Genomic DNA, 23893 nt, shown 5'->3' with positions numbered 1-23893 from the left:
ATTGTAGAAGATGATGAGGCTGCATTTGAGGATGAAAGAAGCACGTTGAAGCTGCATTTTTCTGTGTATTTTCCTAATAAACAAATATCTCTAGGGCTCCCTTTAATTTCTTTCTTTTATCATATTTATGCTTCAGTTGTGTTTTTTTTTTTCTTTCCTTTGCATCAGACCTTGGTTTTAATATAATTTCAGTACCTTTAAAAAAAAAAAAGTGGAGTGGATAAACTGGGATACTCAGTGTTGGGGTAGATCCTTGAGACTGTCATAAATATGAATTTATTCAACATATAAATTAAACATAAAAGCTCATTTTCCAACTGTAGCAAGCTTCTACTTATTCTGTACTTATTATAAGCTAAATATCTCACTAGGTTTTATATACTTTATTTCTTTAACATTAAAATGACTTTAGTGGGTTTCCTGTTAGTACTTATTTTATGGAAAAGGAAATTGAAGATTACAGTTGGATATCTAGATAGAGAAGCCTGGCATGCTGCTGTCCATGGGGTCGCAAAGAGTCGGACATGACTGAGCGATTGAACAACAACAAATGATTAGTATCAAGTACAGTTGGCTCTTATTGTATATATTGTTCTTTCTCAATGTCGTATGAATCTGTAACAGGATTTTATTTCAGTTTTGTATGTGCAGGTGTGGTAGTGGCTGGGGCAGGGGGTGGAGATGGGGCAGCTGTTTGCTTGTATCTGGATCACTTTCACTTTGTTTTGCAACCCTCCGCCAACCTTTAGAGAGTTTATCTCAAAGGTGTGTGGGGAGAGAGCTGATATTCCCATGATTCACATTCACATATGTTCTTGTGATTCATCATGCAAATACTCTAATCTTCATTCTTTTTCAAGCTCAATCAATGCTTAGTCAATTTGTCCAATTCCTTCTGGAAGAGAGTGTCAGTAAGTGCTAAGTTGTCTTTAAAACCAAAATCACTGCAGATGGTGATTGCAGCCATGAAATTAAAAGATGCTTACTCCTTGGGAGGAAAGTTATGACCAACCTAGACAGCATATTAAAAAGCAGAGACATTATTTTGTCAACAAAGGTCCGTCTAGTCAAGGCTATGGTTTTTCCAATGATCATATATGGATGTGAGAGTTGGATTATAAAGAGGGCTGAGCACAGAAGAATTGATGCTTTTGAACTGTGGTGTTGGAGAAGACTCTTGAGAGTCCCTTGGACTGCAAGGAGATCCAACCAGTCCATCCTAAGGGAAATCGGTCCTGGGTGTTCATTGGAAGGACTGATGTTAAAGCTGAAACTCCAGTATTTTGGCCACCTGATGCGAAGAGCTGACTCACTTGAAAAGACCCTGATGTTGGGAAAGACTGAGGGCAGGAGGAGAAGGGGATGACAGAAGATGAGATGGTGGGATGGCATTACTGACTCAATGGACATGGGTTTAGGTGGACTCCAGTAGTTGGTGATGGACAGGGAGGCCTGGCATGCTGCGGTTCATGGGGTTGCAAAGAGCTGGACATGACTGAGCAACTGAACTGAACTGAACTGAATCATCCTACAGAACTTGAATGAAAACTGAGTTCAGGGTATTGGAAACAGTGTCTGATACCAGCTTTTCTGCTAAATGGCAGGATGTGACAGTAGAAGTGCTCCAAGGAATAGGAAGCTGGAGATGGGCAGTCAAGTCAGTATTGTGCAACGCTGAATCTGACTGTCTGGAAGAGTCTTCTATATTAGTTCATTTTCCTAAGACAGTATGACACAACCACCCAAACGGTTTCTGAATGATTTAGTACTACAATCTTAAGAAAATATATTTCTTCCACCTCTGTTTATGAAACCTAAATTTCCATTTTTAGAGTTTCCCTTACTCTAGTTTTTCTGTTTTCTTATATTTTACCAAAGGATATATGGACTACAACTTTTCAATAACAAATTTAAACAAATTTAGAATCTTAGGACACAAGGTAGGCAAAAAATTTTAAGAAGCCATAATAGAATGCATGATTACTTATTTTTTAACAAAGATAAAAACAAATGAAATTTACCATTCCACTGTAAATATGGAAACAATATAAATTAGTTATTCATACTAATGTTGTATTATATGTAGTTCTAATTGTATCTTCCCTGGACTACTGCAGTAGACCTCTGATTCATTTGGGGCTGTAGTTTTCTTCCCCCATATAATTTTTTATTCTATTTTACAATTATTTTAAATAAAATGACTTCTAGACTATTACAAGAAACACTTTATCCAGATGAATTGTTTACATTTTGTCCCATCTCTATCATCAGTCTGTTCTTTCTCTGAATCATTTGAAAATAAATTGAAGACAACATTCCCCATAGCTACTAAAATCTATTGACATCTTTATTTCTGAAGAAAAAGGAAATTCACTTATATAATCACAATACAGTTATCAAAATCAGAAAATGTAAATTGACACTATACTCTTTATCTGATCTGTACTCCAAATTTAAATCTGGTCAGCTATTCCAATACTGTCATTTATAGCTATTAATTTTTTGTATTAGCATTCTGTCCAGAATCATATGTTTCTTGTTTTCTTGTCTCTGTAATCTCCTTTCATCTGAAGGAGTTTCTCTGATTTGCCTTGCCTTTCTTGATGTGAGTATTTTTGATGCGTACAGAACAATAATTGTTATATGGTTCTTTTGATTTTTAGAAATGTTACAATTGAAATTTATTTTATTCTTAATATTCACAAAAAGAATAATTTAATTTTCAAATCATTTTATTGGCCACATTCACTTATACATCCTCCAGTGCTGGGCCTGCCTCAGAGCTAAGTATTTTTCACAGGTGAGGGCATGTCTGCTTTCATTAATAAGAGACGAGAAGATAATTAGCTTTTAAAAGCCATGTGAATAGTTAGATGCCATACTTTTCTTTCTTTGTTTTTGTTTGGTTGTTTTTTTGAAGGAATCAGATTTATTGAGATATAATTTATATACAATAAAACTCACAATTTTAAGTGTAATAGTTGATGACTTTTGAAAATGTATATATTCGTGTACATCATTCTTATGATATAGGACTTTTCTATCATAGACAAAAGTTCCCTCATACCTTTATGCAATTAATTCCTTCCTCCATGTCACATGGCCTCTGGAAACCACTGATGCCTTTTCTACCCCTACAGTTTCCCCCTTTTTAGGATTTTATATGAATGCAGTCCATTCAGTTAATTTTATTTCATGTATGGTTTATCATAATGTTACTGTTGTGTGATCAGTAATTCATTTCTTTTATTGGAAAGTTGTATTCCCTTACAAGGATATACCACAGTTTAACAATCTACCTGTTGAAGGATTTACTGATAATTGTTTTTAGATTTTGACTATTATAAATAAACCTGCTATTAACATTCATATACAAATATTTGTTTGAACATATGTTTTTACTTCTCTTGCTACAATACCCATTAGCGAAATCGCTGGGTCATATGCACAGGCTTCCATGATGGCTCAGTGGTAGACAAACTGCCTGCCAGGGCAGGAGACGCAAGAGACTCAGATTTGATCCCTAGGTCAGGAAGATCCCCTAGAGGAGGAAATGACAACCACTCCAGTATTCTTGACTGGGGAATCCTATGGACAGAGGAGCCTGGAAGGCTTCAGTCCATAGGGTCCCAAAGAATTGGACACTACTGAGTGACTGGGCACATACACACATAGTTAAGTGCATGTTTAATTTTAATAAGATGTCAAACTCCTTACCAAACTGGCTGTATCATTTTCCATTTCCATCAGCCATGTATTAGAATTCTAGTTGTTCCACATTTTTGTCAACATTTGGTGTGGTAAATATGTTTTTGTTTTAGCCATTATATTAGATGTATGTTATATTATATCATTATGAATATTTTGAATTTCCCCAGTGACTAATGAAGTTGAAAAGATTTTCATGTGTTTGTCGCTGAAAGGTTTTTTGGTATAGTGTCTGTTCAATTATTTTTCCCCATTTTTAAATTTGGTTTATTGTCTTCTTGACTTGTAAGAGACTTTTATATATCCTGGATACAGATTCTGTGTTGGATATACATTTTGCAAAAAGTTTCTCCTTTTCTATGACTTGCTTTTTCATTTAACAGTGCCATTTAAAGAGAAAAAAGTAACATGCATTATTTTTTAATTGAGGACTCAAGTGATTACACTGTGATCCTTAATATATCACAGGTACTTTCTCTTAATATTGGCCTGTGCTGTGCTTAGTCACTCAGTCATGTCTGACTCTTTGCGACCCCATGGACTGTAGCCCACCAGACTTCTCTGTCCATGGGGATTGTCCAGGTGAGAATACTGGAGTGGGTTGCCATGCCCTCCTCCAGGGGATCTTCCCAACCCAGGGATTGATCCCAGATCTTATGCATTGCAGGCAGATTCTTTACCATCTGAGCCACCAGGGAAGCCTATGAATACTGGAGTGGGTAGCCTATCCCTTTTCCAGGAGATCTTCATGACCCAGGAATGAAACCAGGATCTCCTGCATTACAGGCGGATTCTTTATCAGCTGACCTACCAAGGAAGCCCTAATATTGGCCTACTTCACTGTAAATGTAACACCCTTTCAATGGTATAGTTCCATATTATCTTCATTCTTTATACTACTTTTGCTATATGTCTTACATCTATACATGTATAATCTCCAATATGTTGTTAGAATTTTCCTGTTAAGCATTAATATCTTTTAAGAAAATAAAAGAAGAGAAAATATCTTTGGTTTTGAGTAGATGGGTTATAATAATCCCATGTATGATTTTCTCTGTACAATGCTTTTTGACCATTGAATTTCTTAAATATGTAAGTTTGTTATCATCAAATTTAGAAATTTTGACCATTATTTTTTCAAACATGTGTGTTAGATTGTTTGATAAACTTCCAAAGATTACCAAGTCTCTGTTCAGTTTTTTGATCCTCTTTCTCTTTGTTTTCAAATTTTGATTATTGCTGTTTATTTGAATTTAACTTTTAATACCATTTATTTGCCATCCCCCATCTGATATTAATCTACTAAGAATTATTCATTTAAGATGTAATTTTCAGTTCCAGAATTTCCACTTAGTGTTAAAATATAATTTCAAATTCTCTGCTATGATTACACTTCTATTCATTTATGTTTCCATCAGTTCAGTTCAGTTGCTCAGCCATGTCCAACTTTTTGCGACCCCATGGACTGCAGCACGCCAGGATTCCCTGTCCGTCACCAACTCCCAGAGCTTGCTCAAACTCATATCCATCGTGTCAGTGATGCCATCCAACCATTTCATCCTCTGGCATCCCCTTCTCTTCCCGCCTTCAATCTTGCCCAGTATCAGGGTCTTTTCCAATCAGTCGGTTCTTTCCATCAGATGGCCAAGTATTGTATTGGAGTTTTGGCTTCAGCCTCAGTCCTTCCAATGAATATTCAGGACTGATTTCCTTTAGGATTGACTGGTTGAATCTCTTTGCAGTCAAAGGAACTCTCAAGAGTCTTCTCTGACACCACAGTTCAAAAGTACCAATTCTTTGGTGCTAAGCTTTCTTTATAGTCCAAAATCACAACCATACATGACTACTGGAAAAACCACAACTTTGACCAGACAGACCTCTGTTGGTAATGTCTCTGCTTTTTAATATGATGTCTAGGTTGGTCATAGTTCTTCTTCCAAGGAGCAAGTGTCTTTTAATTCCATGGCTGCAGTCACCATCTGCAGTGGTTTTGGAGCTCCCCAAAATAAGTCTCTTACTGTTTCCATTGTTTACCCATCTATTTTCCATGAAGTGAGGGGACTGGATGCCATGATCTTAGTTTTCTGAATGCTGAGTTTTAAGCCAGGTTTTTCACTCTCCTCTTTCACTTTCATCAAGAGGCTCTTTAGTTCTTCTTCACTTTCTGCCATAAGGATGGTGTCAACTGTGTATCTGAGGTTACTGATATTTCTCCCAGTAATCTTAATTCCAGCTTGTGCTTCATCCAGCCCAGAATTTCTCATGATGTACTCTGCATAGAAATTAAATAAGCAGGGTGACAATGTATAGCCTTGATGTACTCCTTTCCCCATTTGGGAAATATGTTTCCATATTTTCATTTAAATTCTTGAGCTTTTCATTAATGGCTGCTTTAAATGCTTTATATATTGTTTCTAATACCTGGATTATTGCAGTGTTTGTTCTATTTAATACTTTTCTGTTGACTACATATTGCATTTTTTGTTTTCCTTGCATACCAATTTTTATTGCATATTAGACATGTGTATTGATTGTTGCAAGAAATCTTCATTATGCCATTTTCCCTTAAAGATGTTGAGTTTGTTTTGTTTCTGGCAGTTAGTTTATATTGGTGGATTCACGTTTTATAGTTAGCCTTGATTTGAGAATGACCTATGAATACGGTTCTGATTTCTAAGGCCTGGATTTGTAGTATCTCACCTGAATGCCCAAGATACTCGATAACATCTCACCCTTCTGACTGACTGAAACTCTATAATCTCCTTGAACTATCATAACCTCTGATTTGCTTACCATTCACCATTTGGCCATAAATCAAGTGATGATTCCTACATCCAAGAATCTTTCTCTGTAGCCCAACTGAGGAACCTATATTGAATCCATGCAGACTTCTACAGTCCTCTCTCTGTGCAACTTCTTCTTCTGTTCAGTTTCCCTGTTCCTCAAATTACAGCCATTTTATAACCTTTGAACTCACTCACTCATGTTCAGTCATGTCCAACTCTGCAACCTTATGGACTGTACCCCACCAGGGTCCCCTATCCTTGGGATTTTCCAGGCAAGAATACTGAGTTCAGTTCAGTTCAGTTGCTCAGTTGTGTCTGACTCTTTGCGACCCCATGAATCGCAGCATGCCAGGCCTCCTTGTCCATCACCAGCACCCGGAGTTCACCCAGACTCATGTCCATCGAGTCAGTGATGCCATCCAGCCATCTCATCCTCTGTCGTCCCCTTCTCCTCCTGCCCCCAATCCCTACCAGCATCAGAGTCTTTTCCAATGAGTCAACTCTTCACATGAGGTGGCCAAAGTACTGGAGTTTCAGCTTTAGCATCAGTCCTTCCAAAGAAATCCCAGGGCTGATCTCCTTCAGAATGGACTGGTTGGATCTCCTTGCAGACCAAGGGACTCTCAAGAGTCTTCTCCAACACCACAGTTTAAAGGCATCAATTCTGCGGCGCTCAGCCTTCTTCACAGTTCAACTCTCACATCCATACATGACCACAGGAAAACCATAGCCTTGACTAGACGAACCTTTGTTGGCAAAGTAATGTCTCCGCTTTTGAATATGCTATCTAGTTTGGACATAACTTTCCTTACAAGGAGTAAGCGTCTTTTAATTTCATGGCTGCAGTCACCATCTGCAGTGATTTTGGAGCCCCCCAAAATAAAGTCTGACACTGTTTCCACTGTTTCCCCATCTATTGCCCATGAAGTGGTGGAACCGGATGCCATGATCTTTGTTTTCTGAATGTTGAGCTTCAAGCCAACTTTTTCACTCTCCTCTTTCACTTTCATCAAGAGGCTTTTGAGTTCCTCTTCACTTTCTGCCATAAGGGTGGTGTCATTTGCATATCTGAGGTTATTGATATTTCTCCCTGCAATCTTGATTCCAGCTTGTGTTTCTTCCAGTCCAGCGTTTCTCATGATGTACTCTGCATATAAGTTAAATAAACAGGGTGACAATATACAGCCTTGACGTACTCCTTTTCCTATTTGGAACCAGTCTGTTGTTCCATGTCCAGTTCTAACTGTTGCTTCCTACCTGCATACAGATTTCTCAAGAGGCAGATCAGGTGGTCTGGTATTCCCATCTCTTGAAGAATTTTCCAGAGTTTATTGTGATCCACACAGTCAAAGGCTTTGGCATAGTCAAGAAAGCAGAAGTAGATGGTTTTTTGGAACTCTCTTGTTTTTTCCATGATCCAGCGGATATTGGCAATTTGATCTCTGGTTCCTCTGCCTTTTCTAAAACCAGCTTGAACATCAGGAAGTTCACGGTTGACATAATGCTGAAGCCTGGCTTGGAGAATTTTGAGCATTACTTTACTAGCATGCGAGATGAGTGCAATTGTGAGGTAGTTTGAGCATTCTTTGGCATTGCCTTTCTTTGGGATTGGAATGAAAACTGACCTTTTCCAGTCCTGTGGCCACTGCTGGGTTTTCCAAATTTGCTGGCATATTGAGTGCAGCACTTTCACAGCATCATCTTTCAGGATTTGTAATAGCTCAACTGGAATTCCATCACCTCCACTAACTTTGTTTGTAGTGATGCCTTCTAAGGCCCACTTGACTTCACATTCCAGGATGTCTGGCTCTAGGTGAGTGATCACACCATCGTGATTATCTGGGTCGTGAAGATCTTTTTTGTACAGTTCTTCTGTGTATTCTTGCCATCACTTCTTAATATCTTCTGCTTCTGTTAGGTCCATACCATTTCTGTCCTTTATCGAGCTCATCTTTGCATGAAATGTTCCTTTAGTATCTCTGATTTTCTTGAAGAGATCCCTAGTCTTTCCCATTCTGTTGTTTTCCTCTATTCCATAGCAAAAATCGACAAAGCCAAAAGCTGGTTCTTTAAGAGGATAAATAAAATTGACAAACCATTAGCCAGACTCATCAAGAAACAAAGGGAGAAAAATCAAATCAAAAAAATTAGAAATTAAAATGGAGAGATCACATCAGTCAACGCAGAAATACAAAGGATCATAAGAGACTACTATCGGCAATTATATGCCAATAAAATGGACAACTTGGAAGAAATGGACAAATTCTTAGAAAAGTACAACTTTCCAAAACTGAGCCAGGAAGAAATAGAAAATCTTAACAGACCCATCACAAGCACAGAAATTGAAACTGCAATCAGAAATCTTTGAGCAAACAAAAGCCCAGGTCCAGATGGCTTCACAGGTGAATTCTACCAAAAATTTAGAGAATAGCTAACACGTATCCAACTCAAAGTCTTCCAGAAAATTGCAGAGGAAGGTAAACTTCCGAACTCATTCAATGAGGCCACCATCACCCTAATACCAAAACCTGACAAAGATCCCACAAAAAAAGAAAACTACAGGCCAATATCATTGATGAATATAGATGCAAAAATCCTTAACAAAATTCTAGCAATCAGAATCCAACAACACATCAAAAAGATCATACATCATGACCAAGTGGGCTTTATCCCAGGGATGTAAGGATTCTTCAGTATCCACAAATCAATCAAGGTAATACACCACATTAACAAATTGACAAATAAAAGCCATATGATTATCTCAATAGATGCAGAGAAAGCCTTTGACAAAATTTAACATCCATTTATGATGAAAACTCTCCAGAAAGCAGGAATAGAAGGAACATACCTCAACATAATAAAAGCTATATATGACAAACCCACAGCAAACATTATCCTCAATGGTGAAAAATTGAAAGCATTTCCCCTAAAGTCAGGAACAAGACAAAGGTGCCCACTCTCACCACTACTATTCAACATAGTTTTGGAAATTTTGGCCACAGCAATCAGAGCAGAAAAAGAAATAAAAGGAATCCAAATTGGAAAAGAAGAAGTAAAACTCTCACTGTTTGCAGATGACAGGATCCTCTACATAGAAAACCCTAAAGACTCCACCAGAAAATTACTAGAGCTAATCATTGAATATAGTAAAGTTGCAGGATATAAAATCAACACACAAAAATCCCTTGCATTCCTATACACTAATAATGAGAAAATAGAGAAATTAAGGAAACAATTCCATTCACCATTGCAACAAAAAGAATACAAATAAAATACTTAGGAATATATCTACCTAAAGAAACAAAATACCTATATATAGAAAACTATAAAACACTGGTGAAAGAAATCAAAGAGGACAGTAATAGATGGAGAAATATACTGTGTTCATGGATTGGAAGAATCAGTATAGTAAAAATGAGTATACTACCCAAAGCAATTTATAGATTCAATGCAATCCCTATCAAGCTACCAATGGTATTTTTCACACAACTAGAACAAATAATTTCACAATTTGTATGGAGATACAAGAAACCTCAAATAGCCAAAGCAATCTTGAGAAAGAAGAATGGAACTGGAGGAATCAATCTGCCTGACTACAAAGCCACAGTCATCAAGACAGTATAGTACTGGCACAAAGACAGAAATATAGATCAATGAAACAAAATAGAAAGCCCAGAGATAAATCCATGCACCTATGGACACCTTATCTTCGACAAAGGAGGCAAGAATATACAATGGAGAAAAGACAATCTCTTTAAGAAGTGGTGCTGGGAAAACTGGTCAACCATTTGTAAAAGAATGAGACTAGACCACTTTCTAACACCATACACAAAAATAAACTCAAAATAGATTAAAGGTATAAACGTAAGACCAGAAGCTATAAAACTCCTAGAGGAGAACACAGGCAAAACCCTCTCTGACACATCACAGCAGGATCCTCTATGACTCATCTCCCAGAATATTGGAAATAAAAGCAAAAATAAACAAATGGGACCTAATTAAACTTAAAAGCTTCTGCACAACAAAGGCAACTATAAGCAAGGTGAAAAGACAGCCTTAAGAATGGAAGAAAATAATAGCAAATGAAGCAACTGACAAAGAGTTTATCTCAAAAATATACAAGCAACTCCTGTAGCTCAATTCCAGAAAAATAAACGACCCAATCAAAAAATGGGCCAACAAACTAAACAGACATTTCTCCAAAGAAGACATACAGAAGGCTAACAAACACATGAAAAGATGCTCAACATCACTCATTATCAGAGAAATGCAAATCAAAACCACAATGAGGTACCATTTCACACCAGTCAGAATGGCTGCGATCCAAAAGTCTACAAGCAATAAATGCTGGAGAGGGTATGGAGAAAAGGGAACCCTCTTATCCTGTTGGTGGGAATGCAAAGTAGTACAGCCACTATGGAGAACAGTGTGGAGATTCCTTAAAAAACTGGAAAGAGAACTGCCACATGACCCAGCATCCCACTTCTGGGCATACGCACTGAGGAAACCAGAATTGAAAGAGATGCGTGTACCCCAATATTCATCGCAGCACTGTTTATAATAGTCAGGACATGGAAGCAACCTAGATGTCCATCAGCAGATGAATGGATAAGAAAGCAATGGTACATATACACAATGGAGTATTACTCAGCCATTAAAAGGAATACATTTGAATCAGTTCTAATGAGGTGGATGAAACTGGAACCTATTATACAGAGAGAATGAAGTAAGCCAGAAAGCGAAACACCAATGCAGTACACTAACACACATATATGGAATTTAGAAAGATGGTAATGATAACCCTGTATGCGAGACAGCAAAAGAGACACAGATGTAAAAAAAGTCTTTTGGACTCTGTGGGAGAGGGTGAGGGTAGGATGATTTGGGAGAATGACATCGAAACATGTATATTATCATATGTGAAACGAATCTCCAGTCCAGGTTTGATGCATGATACAGGATGCTTGGGGCTGGTGCACTGAGATGACCCAGAAGGATGATATGGGGAGGGAGGTGGTAGTGGGGGTTCAGGATGGTGAACGCATGTACACCCTTGGTGGATTCATGTCAATGTATGGCAAAACCAATACAATTAGCCTCCAATTAAATAAATTTATGCTAATAACAAACAAACGAAAAAATAAATAAATAAATATAATGAAAATGATTAGGCTTCCACCTACTAAATCTGAAACTCTGGTGGTGGAGCCAAGCCAATTGTGTTTTAGTAAGCCCTCAGTGCATCTGATGCACACTCAAATTTGATAACTACTGTCTTAGCCCAGGGAGTAGCAATGATTGAAGCCATATTGCTCTGTATAACTTAAACAAGTTAATAAAACCTCTTTGAGCAATGTTGTTGTTTTTTTTTTTTTTTTCTACAGTGATAATACTATATGGCACCATTATGGCATTCAGAGATACTAGCAAGGTTCTTTTTTTTTCCTTACTAAAAGTAAAGGGCAGATTTGGAGAATTAGAGTTGTCAAGTGATAAAGTGTTGAAGTAGACTCTAAAATCATCAAGAAAATCTTGGATTATATTCTGAATGTTTTATTTTAAAAGATAGGGAAAGGATGAAATTGCTAAGAGAATAGATCTGAAAAATTCTCATCACAGACACGAAAGAAGATAACTATGTGGGGATGAATGTTAACTAGATTTACTATGGTAATCATTTTCCAATATATAGATATGTCAAATCATTAGGTTGTACATCTAAAGCTAATGTTATATGTCATTTATATCTTAATAAAAAATAAAAGTGACAAATGAAAGCAAAAAATTAAAAAATTAAAAATAAAAGGAAAAAGAAGGTAGGATTGGTCTGGAGGTGCTTTCAGACCACAGTGCAGACTTTCTGGAATCTCGACCAGCCCCGTGGGATCTCCAGAGCAAATTTTGGCTTAGGAGTGTCTCATTGAGTGGAAATGGCTAGGCTCTTTTACTACCACCTTTCTCAGTCATTGACTTGGGGCCACCTTGAAAAAAATCATAATCTCAGCTCAAATGCTACAGAGAATCCTGAAATAGCTAGCTGAGGGAGGCTGCCAGCTAACCACTCTCCTGGCACAATCTTTTTGAAGGGGGATCTGAGTGGTACATCTCTGCATCTGTCAGGCATGGGGAAATGCTCCTGATTTTATATTAAATGAAAAAGAGATTACTTACCTCTATATGTAATATCAGTTTAATCGTGTACCTAATAATTGATAATAAAAATTATGTTTCAAACATTATGATAGATTTATTACATTATTTGATTTAATCCCCACAACTCTTATGAGATTTGTACTGTTATTAACATCATTTTACAGGACAAAATTTATCCAGAGCTCAAGAGGTAAAAAAATGCAGGAAGTGGCCTTCAGTATGCAAGCACAGGTTTGTTTGCTGTACTAGTCTCTGCTCTATTTAGTTTTATGGAGGTACATAAATAGGAAAGGAGAAGGCAATGGCACCCACTCCAGTACTCTTGCTTGGAAAAGCCCATGGATGGAGAAGTCTGGTGGGCTGCAGTCCATGGGGTTGCTAAGAGTCAGACACGACTGAGCGACTTCCTTTTCACTTTTCACTTTCATGCACTGGAGAAGGAAATGGCAACCCACTCCAGTGTTCTTGCCAGGAGAATCCCAGGGACGGGAGAGCCTGGTGGGCTGCTGTCTCTGGGGTTGCACAGAGTTGGACACGACTGAAGCAACTTAGCAGCAGCATACATAGGAAAAAGAATGAAAGGAAATAAATACACACATAAATGGTGATAGTGATTATATGGTAGGTTTGTTGTTGCTTAGTTCCTAAGTTGTGTCCAACTCTTTTGTGACCCCATTGACTGTGACCTGCCAGGCTCCTCTGTCCATGGGATTTCCCAGGCAAGAATACTGGCATGGGGTGCCCATTCCTTCTCTAGAGGATCTTCTTGACCCAGGAACCAGACCCATGTCTCCTGCATTGACTTGTGGATTCTTTACCACTGAGCCATCGAGAAAGCCCATATGGCAGGATGCAGGTTATTAAAATTTTTATTCCTTTATTTTCTACATTTTCTACCATGAGATACTTTGGTTATCTATTGAGGCATAACAAACTACCCCAAACTTATTTTTATCATTCAGCGATCATTTCAGAAATTCAGACAAGATATAGTGGCGATGGCTTGATGCTGCTCCACCATGTGTAGGGCCTTAGCTGAAAAGACATGAATGACTAGGAGTTACTCCATCAACTGAGGAATTGGAATCCTCTGGAGATTTCACATGTCTGGTGCCTGGGCTGGGATGACTATAAGGTTGGTCTTAAGTGGGTCATTTGATTGGAGAACCTTTATATGCTGTGTACTTTTTCATGTGGCCTTGGATTCCGTACAGCATGGCTGCCTCAAGTTAGACTTCTTAAATGGTAGCTCAGAGCTTCAAGAGCAAATTTTCCAAAAAACAAGGAGAAAGCTATGTGGTTTTCTATGACCTAGCCTTGGAAGAAATGTAGCTCATTTCTGCCATGCTCTTTTGATCACAATCCACCCAGATATGAGGGGAAGGAATATAGATTTCACATCTAAATGGAAAGATTGTAAATGAATGCTTACTATATTTAATTAATAAAACATCCAGAAGATATGGGGCTTCCCAGGTGGCACTAGTGGTAAAGAACCCACATGCCAGTGCAGGAGAAGCAAGAGACATGAGTTCTATCCCTGGGTCGGAAAGATCCCCTAGAAAAGGAAATGACAACCCACTCCAGTATTCTTGCCTGGAGAATTCTAGTACAGAGAAGCCTGGTGGGCTACAGTCCATAGGGTCACAAAGAGTCAGACACAGTTGAAGTAACTTATCATGCACGCACTAGAGGACATATTTGCATAGTCAGAAAAAAGTAAAATTTAGATATTAAACAATCCCAGTTTAATTTTTATTATGGAACAGATTTGGCAAAAACCCATGTGTGTGTGTGTGTGTGTGTGTGTGTGTGTATTTTTAATTTATGTAATTTGGTAGTAGAAAATCTGAGCTGTCTCATACTAATACCTACATTTTCTGGATTTATCTATAATAATTGTAGGGTTAATAAAAGGCAAGATAGTAGATCCTGTATTCGAGTTTTGTGCATAGGAAAATGTTGAAGTTGCTACCACTATAAAAAATTTTCATTGGTTTAATAAATCTTCAAAGGTCTATTGTACCCTTTATTCTGTTTTTCATACAAGGATTTTCCTTTGTTTAAAAATCATAAGCATTTCACACATGAAAGTGTTACAAAGGCTTATTTATCACATACTTTAGAATGCTTCTGTGTATCCCACTAAATAATAATGATGTAAATTTGGCTGAAAGGGAAAACCTAAGGCAAAGCCTGTCAGTTCCCCAGAATAATATTCCCAAACCATATCTTGAGTCTTTCTTTTAAAACACTTGCCCTCAGACACTTTTTATATATTACAGAATACAAGCAGGAAGTGAGGTCAACTTTATAATATTTAAAATTTGCCTGATATTTTTATTTTCTATGAATTTCCTTTCCGGAAGATGTGCACCAGATTGCTGAATTTTTAAATTATTCCATCAGGAAACAATATTCCTGTAGAGTAGGGAGAAATGTTTGTCATGTGTCAATTAAATACAACAAAATGCAATAAAAGTAAATCCTCTCAATTTTTTCCTTGAGATTGAAACCAAGAAAAATCAGTGAAAACGCTATGGATAGTCAAAAATTAAGCATGGACTTTGGAATCAAACAGACCTGAGTTTGTATTTAGCTTCAACACTTAGACAATGTACTTCTGGTTCTGCAAGAACTTTAAATTCTTGAGCCTGACTGTCATAAACTATAAAGTAGTTCAGTTCAGTTCAGTCACTCATTTGTGTTGGACTCTTTGTGACCCCATGGACTACAGCACACCAGCCCTCTCTGTCCATCACCAACTCCTGGAGCTTGCTCAAACTCATGTCCATCGAGTTGGTGATGCCATCCAACCATCTCATCCTCTGTCATCCTTTTCTCTGACTGCCTTCAGTCTTTCCCAGCATCAGGGTCTTTTCCAATGAGTCATTTCTTTGCATCAGGTGACCAAAGTAGTGGAGTTTCAGCTTCAACATCAGTCCTTCCAGTGAATATTCAAGACTGATTTCCTTTAGGATTGACTGGTTAGATCTCCTTGCAGTTCAAGGGACTCTCAAGAGTCTTCTCCAACACCACAGTTCAAAAACATCAATTCTTTATCCCTGTAAAGTAGAGATAATAATATTTTTCTCATAGGTAAATTGTGAGGCTTGAAAGAGGTGTAGATTAAACATTTTACTTGGTACTTAGCTCATAGAAAATTATGTAAAAGTAGCAATGATTGTTTTATTACATTTTAGCATAACTTGATAGAACTGGAGTTCTATTTTTATAGTATTTAATAAAAATATATTTGGATCAATCAGAAGTCAGCTTGAGAAATCCAGCCGATATATGAAAGGGTGATTTATTACTTTTAAGTTTTAACTTCACTATTTATCTGTTCTGAAGGAATCATAACATACTTTCTCTTAAAATCCACAAATTCCAGCTAAATAAGAGGACATACAAAGTCAGCTGAGAAAAAGATGAATGTGTGTTTACAAGAATCTGCCCAATAGATAAATACTTCATATGCTCAATGATTTTCATATAATTTATTTTAATTTAGCTTAGTATGGTACTTGTCATAAGGTATATATCCATTAATAAATATGCATTGAATTAAAGCATATCCATCTTTTTACTGATTTATATGAGTTTTTCATATATTAAATATACAAACCACTTGTCAGTTTTATATGTTGTGAATATTCTTTCTCCAATTTGTCATTTTCTTACAATATTGTTTTCCTCGCGCTTTCATTTGCTTGTGTTCCCTCTATTAAAAATATTATTTTATGCTTAAAAATGTCACCTTCATCTCTTTACATTTAAGTGTTTGTTCATCTGCAAGGAAACGTTTTAAGATGATATCTCTCCCATTTATCTCAGAGACTATTCATGCAGGAAATGAGTGTAAAGGGCTTATGAAACTTGCTTTAGTTTATATAGTCATTAGCAGATCTGGGATTCTAACTAGGGAGGCTAATTCTAACACAATCTTAACCCTGCATTGTAAGTATCCCAATTTAATATTTGAAAAACAGAACATTTTATTTCTACCTCAGAAACTGCCTTTTCCTGTTCTTCTCTGTATCAGTGACATATCATTTTACTGCTATTACACTTGGAAAAATTTGAATACTTAATACAATGGCCTGCCAAACCATACAAGATCAGATGCCTTTGATCTCATCTTGCGCAATACTCTTTCTTTCTTTTATTTTTTTTAACCTTGTACTCAGCACTGACCTTAAATACTCTAAGCTTATTTCCATCTTATTTCTGTGGAGAGTGATGTTAGAAATAAGGAGAAAAAGTGTGAGAGGTACTAGTGAGTCAAAACCAGCACAATTCTGAAACTGATTGAGTTAGAGGGACTCAAGGTCATTTGGAATGAGAAAGTGCCATTAATGTAAATAAGGAATGCTAGGAGATGACCGTTGGAAAACACTTGGAAAATTATGAATGGTTTTCACAACAGTACTTTTGAGTTTTTAATTTGAGATGGCACTGATAGTCAGGATATATGGAATTTGGACTTAGCAGAGAAGTCAGGACTGAAAATGGAGTTATTGGACTGTGTAAGAATAATCAAAGGTGGCAGTTAGAATGAGAAAATAGCTTGGGGCTACACTCCAAAATCACTCGATTTTTGGAGACAGAAAGGATATTATTAAAATTAGCTTACTTCAGTGGAAAAAATGGTGGGGTTTTTTGGTTTGTTTTTGTTTTAGAGTGGAAGAAACATAAAGTCTGTAACTTGAGCAGAAGGAGCCAATGGAATAGTAAAGGAAGATGAAATTTTTATTTAACTTTCTTTCTAGAGCAGGTAAACAGTGAAAGATTTGGAAAATATAACATTAATCTTGCTATTTGAAGTACTTTGTCCAAGTTTTTTTTTTTTTTTTTTCAATTTTTACGACTTCCAGACCTTCGCTTATGTGTGACAGCATTAAGAAATCAGACTTTGTTTTCTAATGGGAGGATTTTCTTAACTGACAGTATTTGAAATTAAATGCATAAATGCAATGGCCTATCCCATGAAGACTTGGCTTTCTTCTCACTGGGTGTGTGACATGTTGATGGTCAAGTATTATAAAGGTATAGTTTGAATTCTCCCTTTGAGGGAGAGAGTTAAACATGAAGACCTTTCTTCACATTCACTTCCAGATCTGGAATTCTGTGACTATGTGACACTCCACATTATTCTTTTGAAAGTTCTGAATTATAAAATGAGGTTTATAGTAATTTTTCTTGGGATCATTTAGATAAATTTTATTTTTAATGTGTTTTTTGTCAACAACTATCTTTGAAGTCTCACCATGTGCCAGTTTAAATGTTAGTGCATATGAAAGTTTAATTACATAATAAAAATTCAATGAATGTTCATTTCTATTAATATTATTAAAAAGTGTCATGTCTCTCCAAAGACAATGGAGAGGAGTACAATGCAAATAATAGTATGAAGAAAATAATTTGGTCATCACATAAATTACTCTAACTTAAATGCTCAAACAATGCTTCAAACATTTTCACTGAGTGAAAATATTTTAGTGAGTCAAGTTATTAATAAGAAAACCACCACTGATTGATTATATATAGAGTCCATGACACTGTGCTTTAATTATGTATTGGACCCATGACACATATGTGTTAGAGGAGAATCAATTACTGAACTACCATGAAATGGTCCACTGCAGCCAGTTCAATAGTGCAGTTGCTGGAAAAAGCATATTTATTTGAGTGACCTACAAGTAAGATTGAGTTGAGTTTGCAAGTGTCTTACTATAGGTAAATGTCCTTTCTGTCTTTCATGGTCAAGTGGTAGAAGATTGATTATAACTGAACAGTCTGTCGTGTATTCCTACATTTCAAACATCTGAGAGTTGCTCTTTGCTTTTTCATGTGCTCTGTTGAAGAAATCACACTTAAGTTTTCTTTGGGTGCATAACTGGCTGACAGTCAGGGAATCAATATATCCTGTTGCACAGTGTTCAAACCTGGTATTAAGAGAAAAGTAACACTAAAGATGTGTTTCCTTGCAGGATAGTGTGGAATTGATCACTTCTCTGCTTCACAGTGGAGCTGATATACAGCAGGTTGGGTATGGTGGCCTCACCGCCCTGCATATTGCTACAATTGCTGGTCACCTAGAGGTAAGTCACACCTTGGTCACCTGCAAAAACAAATCTGCCTCTTTGGAATCTTGTTTTTAACTGTTTTCAAATGCTGACTTTTGAAATTCTAGGAGTTGGTTTAATTTTAGCTAATGAATCCACACATTTTGAGGGAGACCAAAATAAGCTGTATAGATGTTCTTTTGATAGTAAATTCAGTCTGTTTTGTAACAGTGTAATCAAATATTAATTAATATAAAGATGGCTAGATACATAGAGGCTATATAGCATTGAGAGACTTCCCAGGTGGTGCAGTGGTAAAAAATCCACCTGTCAAGCAGGAGGCATCAGAGATGCAGGTTTGATTCCTGGGTCAGGAATATCCCCTAAAGAAGGAAATAGCACCCAGTCCAGCATTCTTGCCTGGAAAATTCCATGGACACAGTCCATAGAGCAGCAAAGAACTGAACACGACTGAGCAACTAAGTAGCAGCATATAGCAGTTATTAGAAACATAGATATTGGAGTCAGGCAACTGTTGCTACCACTTGCTATATTTACCTCAAGCAAGTTACTGTACCTTCAAGCATCTGTTTTCCTCATTATAAAATAGAAATGATAGGCCCATCATAGTGATTAAATTAGATGATCCATATAAAAGACTTTGCAGATTGCTTCACTCAAGGTAAGGACTCAGTGAAAAATTATTCAGTAATTCATTCACTCATGCATTATTTTATTTATTAAGCATCTATTGTATACCAGATATTGTTCTAGTTGCTGAGGTGACTGTAACAAGTAAGACAAGAAATATTTTGGAATTTAGTTTTAGAGAACAAAACAAGCAATAAGGAAAAAATTATTATATAATGTTAGTTGTGAATATAAGAAAAATAATAAAATGAGGTAAAATGAAAACAGCATGAAGAAGTAGGCACCATTTTAAACAAGCTATGTAGTGAAGCTATGATTAATATATGTAATAGTACCTGCAAAGCCCTGAGGCAGAGATAGCTAAGTGTATTTGAAGGGCACAAGTAAGCCAAAGTCATTAGTATATATGAGCTGGAGGTAGAGTAATGGACTTGAGGTCAGGTGACGGTTACAAATAAGATCGCAAAGCATTTTAAAGGCCATAGAAGGGACTCTGGCTCTTATCTAAAATTTAATTGGGGAAATATTATTTTATATATGAGAAACACTTTAATTTGCATTATTTAATTTATTGCAGAAATCCTTATGAAATAGTTTTTATCATCACTGCCATTTAATAGACATAAAACCAAGGCTGTTATACAGTAATTATCTTTACAGATTACAAAGCCATGGAGAAAGAAAAAAAAAAGCCACGTTTGGAATCCTGGTCATTTTACTCAAACTTTTCACATGCTATTAATTGTGGTACCCACATGAAGCGTGTCTGATTCTTTACAACCCCATGGACTGCCAGGCTCCTCTGTCCATGGGATTCTCCAGGCAAGAATACTGGAGTGAGTTGCCATTTCCTTCTTCAGGGGATCCTCTCGACCCAGGGATCAAACTCGGGTCTCCTGCACTGCAGACAGAGTCTTTACCAACTGAGCTATGAGGGAAGCCCAAAGAGAAAGTGAAAGTGACTCAGTCCTGTCTGACTCTTTGCAACCCATAGTCCATGGAATTCTCCAGGCCAGAATATTGGAGTGAGTAGCCTTTCCCTTCTCCAGGGGATCTTCTCAACCCAGGGATCAAACCCAGATCTCCCACATTGCAGGCAGATTCTTCACCAGCTGAGCCACAAGGGAAACCCATGTAAATGCAACATTGTAATAAATGAGCAGTCTTGTGTCTTCATTATTAAGTCTTTATCTATTTCTGTCTTTTAATCATGTTGCAATTTAAGGTGTACCTTCCTCACTAACACACAGGCACAATTGTGAACAAATAGAACTGCATGTAAAATCACACATAAAACCTGTAAAATAGGTGTGTGTCATCCCTCTTAACAGTGTCAATTCAAAGGTCTCTTCATTCAATAAATATTAACATATCTCATTGGGGGAAAAATAATTTCCTTTGTGTTGACATTTCCACTCCTTACTGTATTTCCCTGAAAATAGATTATCTCATTTCCCAGAATATAAAGCTTTCTGATGATATTCATTATAAATATAAATGAATTTGTATTACTTATTAGGAGAAGAGAAATCCCATTAGAATCACTTAAATATAAATATTATCCAAAAAAGAAAATGACTGAGATCAGTGATGAACTAAATGGAAGGTAAATATACAGAAATCTGGGTAGAAGAATTGATGAGGTAGACATTAAGTCCCAGTAAAATACATTCAACCTTTTAATGACAGGAAACATTTTGCAAAACAAAATCCTTTTTGTTTAACATTGAACTGATTACATTTGTGAGTGATAGAATTATAACAGGGTCAAAAGCAAGATGGTTAAGAGTTTGGTGTCTTATTCAAATAACTGTTTGAATAAGACACCTATTCAAATAACTGTTTTCTTGTTTTCTAAATCATAGTAGGGAAGTAAGAATTACATTGATTCTGCCAGCCATAGGTCAAATTTTACTAAAATAATTCCAAATAGGCATCTACTCCTGTGGTGCAATTCTCCAAGTTTTCCAACTTCCTTCACTAGCTCTGGTGTAATATTTAATGATTTTATAGTCAATCATGAATACTGCCATAATAAGGTGTATATACATTAATCTTTATTCTCTTATCTATTGGACTAATTTAGTTACAGATCTTGTAGGAAAATTGTGTTTAAAAAAACCTGAAAGCATCATGTTCAAAATACAGATTTTTTCTTTGAATTATTTCTTTCATAGTAATTGCAGTACCGACTTTATATTCATTCATTCATTCATTTAACAAATATTTTTCAGCCTCTACTTTTTCCAGTCTTTTGTTAGAATATGGGAATGATACAAGAAAATAAGACATAGTTTCTCCCCCTAAAGACTTTAAATCATAGCCAAACATAGAAAATGGAAAATTTATATAAAGAATTCAAAAGTAAAATAGCAATGTAGTCATATGTACAGGAAAGGAAAGAGTCAAAGATCAGAGCAAGTTTGATATTAGGAATAATTAGAAACATGATCATTGCATAATATGTGCAAAGAACAGAGAAAAGTGTGAGGATTTCACTGGGAACTGAGATCAAGGTAGATTAGAAGATTTAGGGAAGGGTTTCTGAGAAGTGGTTTAAAATCAGGCTGAAAAGTGGGTAGAACTGGACAGAGAAAGGAAGAGGAATTATGTCTAAAACTATGAAAGAAAAATGAGTTAAGTACATTTAGGGGAGAGTAAATAGAATGATAGCATGAAACAGATTGTGAAGAGTCCCTTTAAGTAAATCTGGGTGTTAGGAATGGACCAGATTAAGGAAACTAAAAATGGGAGTCCAAGGAGTTTAATTTAATTCAATAAGCAAATATAATTCATGACGTCCTATATGCAAGACCAGATGGTATGGTAGATAAAAAGATGAATAGAACATACAAATTCCCACTCTTCAAGATACTTAGAACAAATACGATTGTTTTCCAATAAGAAATGAGAAGACATTAAATCTTACTGAGCAAGAGAATGATTGGATGCATGATATATAATGTGTTGAAGAGGATTTCTTTGACCTCAGTGTTTTGTATTGATTCCAGAGTGATAATATGATGATTAAATAGATAAAGACAAACTGGGTAGAGGATTCAATTCTGAGGAAAAACTATTTATCTCCAGACATGTAGATTTGCTGATAATACCCAGATTTTCAAGTGGAAACATTTGTTAATAATTTAAAAATATACAGTTAGTATACAGTGAAGAATTTGGGACTTAATGTAAGTTTTAAGAAATTATATGGGATATTTGCAGGCATATCAGTAGCTGAAATGTGGCTGAGAACTAAGCCAATCTACAGAAACTTTAGGAGTTACTTAACAGCCTTTGAGGAAGCAAAGAAGGATTGGTTGGAGTGGTATGAGGGAAACAAGCATGTTGTAACCTCACAGTAATTAGGGGGATGGAGAGTTTCAATAGATAAAGTATTCTGGGTATCAAATGTTGGAGAAAATTTGTATGTAAGAGAATAATATATATATAATAGGAGTGGAATATGCATTAGTTTTAGTTACTAGTTTTTACTCTTGGTTATCAGGAACGGTGGCAGTGGATGGGTGGGAGTTTCCTTTCATTAGTAGTCGCTTTCCTTTATTGCCTACCTTTTTTTCTGTGAAACAATGACTGATGCTGTCTGACAGCCCTCTTTGTCTACGCATATCAAATTCAGACCCTCCATTACTGTCTCAAGTGTTTTGGTTCTCCCATAATTGTGAATTCTATTAAACAATTTTGCAATAAAATTTACATTGACTAAGCAGCTGTCCCCTTCAATAACAGGGAACATGTGCTGCAGATTCTGAGACATGCTGACTGCAATTTGAGACTCAGATTTAGATTTACTGTGCTTTGAAAAGCAGGCAGATATTGGTTGTCCTGGGTCTCACTACTTCTCCCTGAGTGATTTATCCATCTATCAGTGCATATGCATGTGCTGCTGTATACAAGGCTAAGATCCCGTCAGCAATCAATAAACAAGCATTAAGCCCTTTTCTCCTCTTTGAGTCCAGAGGGTACACGAATCATATGCTCTCTAAAGCATGGAAATTGAGAACTATTGCCTAGCATGTGGTAGTGTTTTATCATTCTCATATATTTGTTATTCGGTTCTTTTGAGGTAGCTATCCTTAGACTCAGCTTACCAGTGAGGAAACTGAGGATTGCAGAAGTTAAGTGACTTCCACAGGATCATGCAGATAATAAATAAATGAGATGAATAAGACTCAAGCCTGGTTATCTGACTCCAAATACCTGATTTTGTAAATAAAAAGACAATTACTCCCTTATGACTCTTGTTCAGTCACTCAGTTGTCTGACTCTTGGCAACCATATGAACTGTAGCACTCCAGGCCTCCCTGTTCCTCACCATCTCCCAAAATTCGCCCAAGTTCATGTCCATTGCATTGGTGATGTCATCCAGCCATCTCATCCTCTGATGCCCTCTTCTCCTTCTGTCCTCAGTCTTTCTCAGAATCAGGGACTTTTCCAATGAGTTGGCTGTTCGTATCAGATGACGACTCTTGTATATATTGCTAAAACAGGGCTTACAGCCATAAG

General features: G+C 36.6%; 1 protein-coding gene across 1 annotated transcript in view; it reads left to right on the top strand.

The window, feature by feature from the left end:
- LOC102397960 (serine/threonine-protein kinase TNNI3K) overlaps positions 1-23893 on the top strand; it is a 331002-nt gene that overhangs the window by 16398 nt on the left and 290711 nt on the right. Inside the window, exon 5 of the mRNA XM_045166126.1 lies at positions 18641-18751. Coding sequence (XP_045022061.1) covers positions 18641-18751 — 111 coding nt within the window. The remainder of the gene's footprint in view (positions 1-18640; positions 18752-23893) is intronic.

This window comes from Bubalus bubalis, chromosome 6, assembly GCF_019923935.1.
Source record: "Bubalus bubalis isolate 160015118507 breed Murrah chromosome 6, NDDB_SH_1, whole genome shotgun sequence".
In the NCBI taxonomy this organism is placed as follows: domain Eukaryota; kingdom Metazoa; phylum Chordata; class Mammalia; order Artiodactyla; family Bovidae; genus Bubalus; species Bubalus bubalis.
The sequence above is the reverse complement of the archived record's forward strand: the minus strand, read 5'-3'. Positions and strand labels throughout refer to the sequence as shown.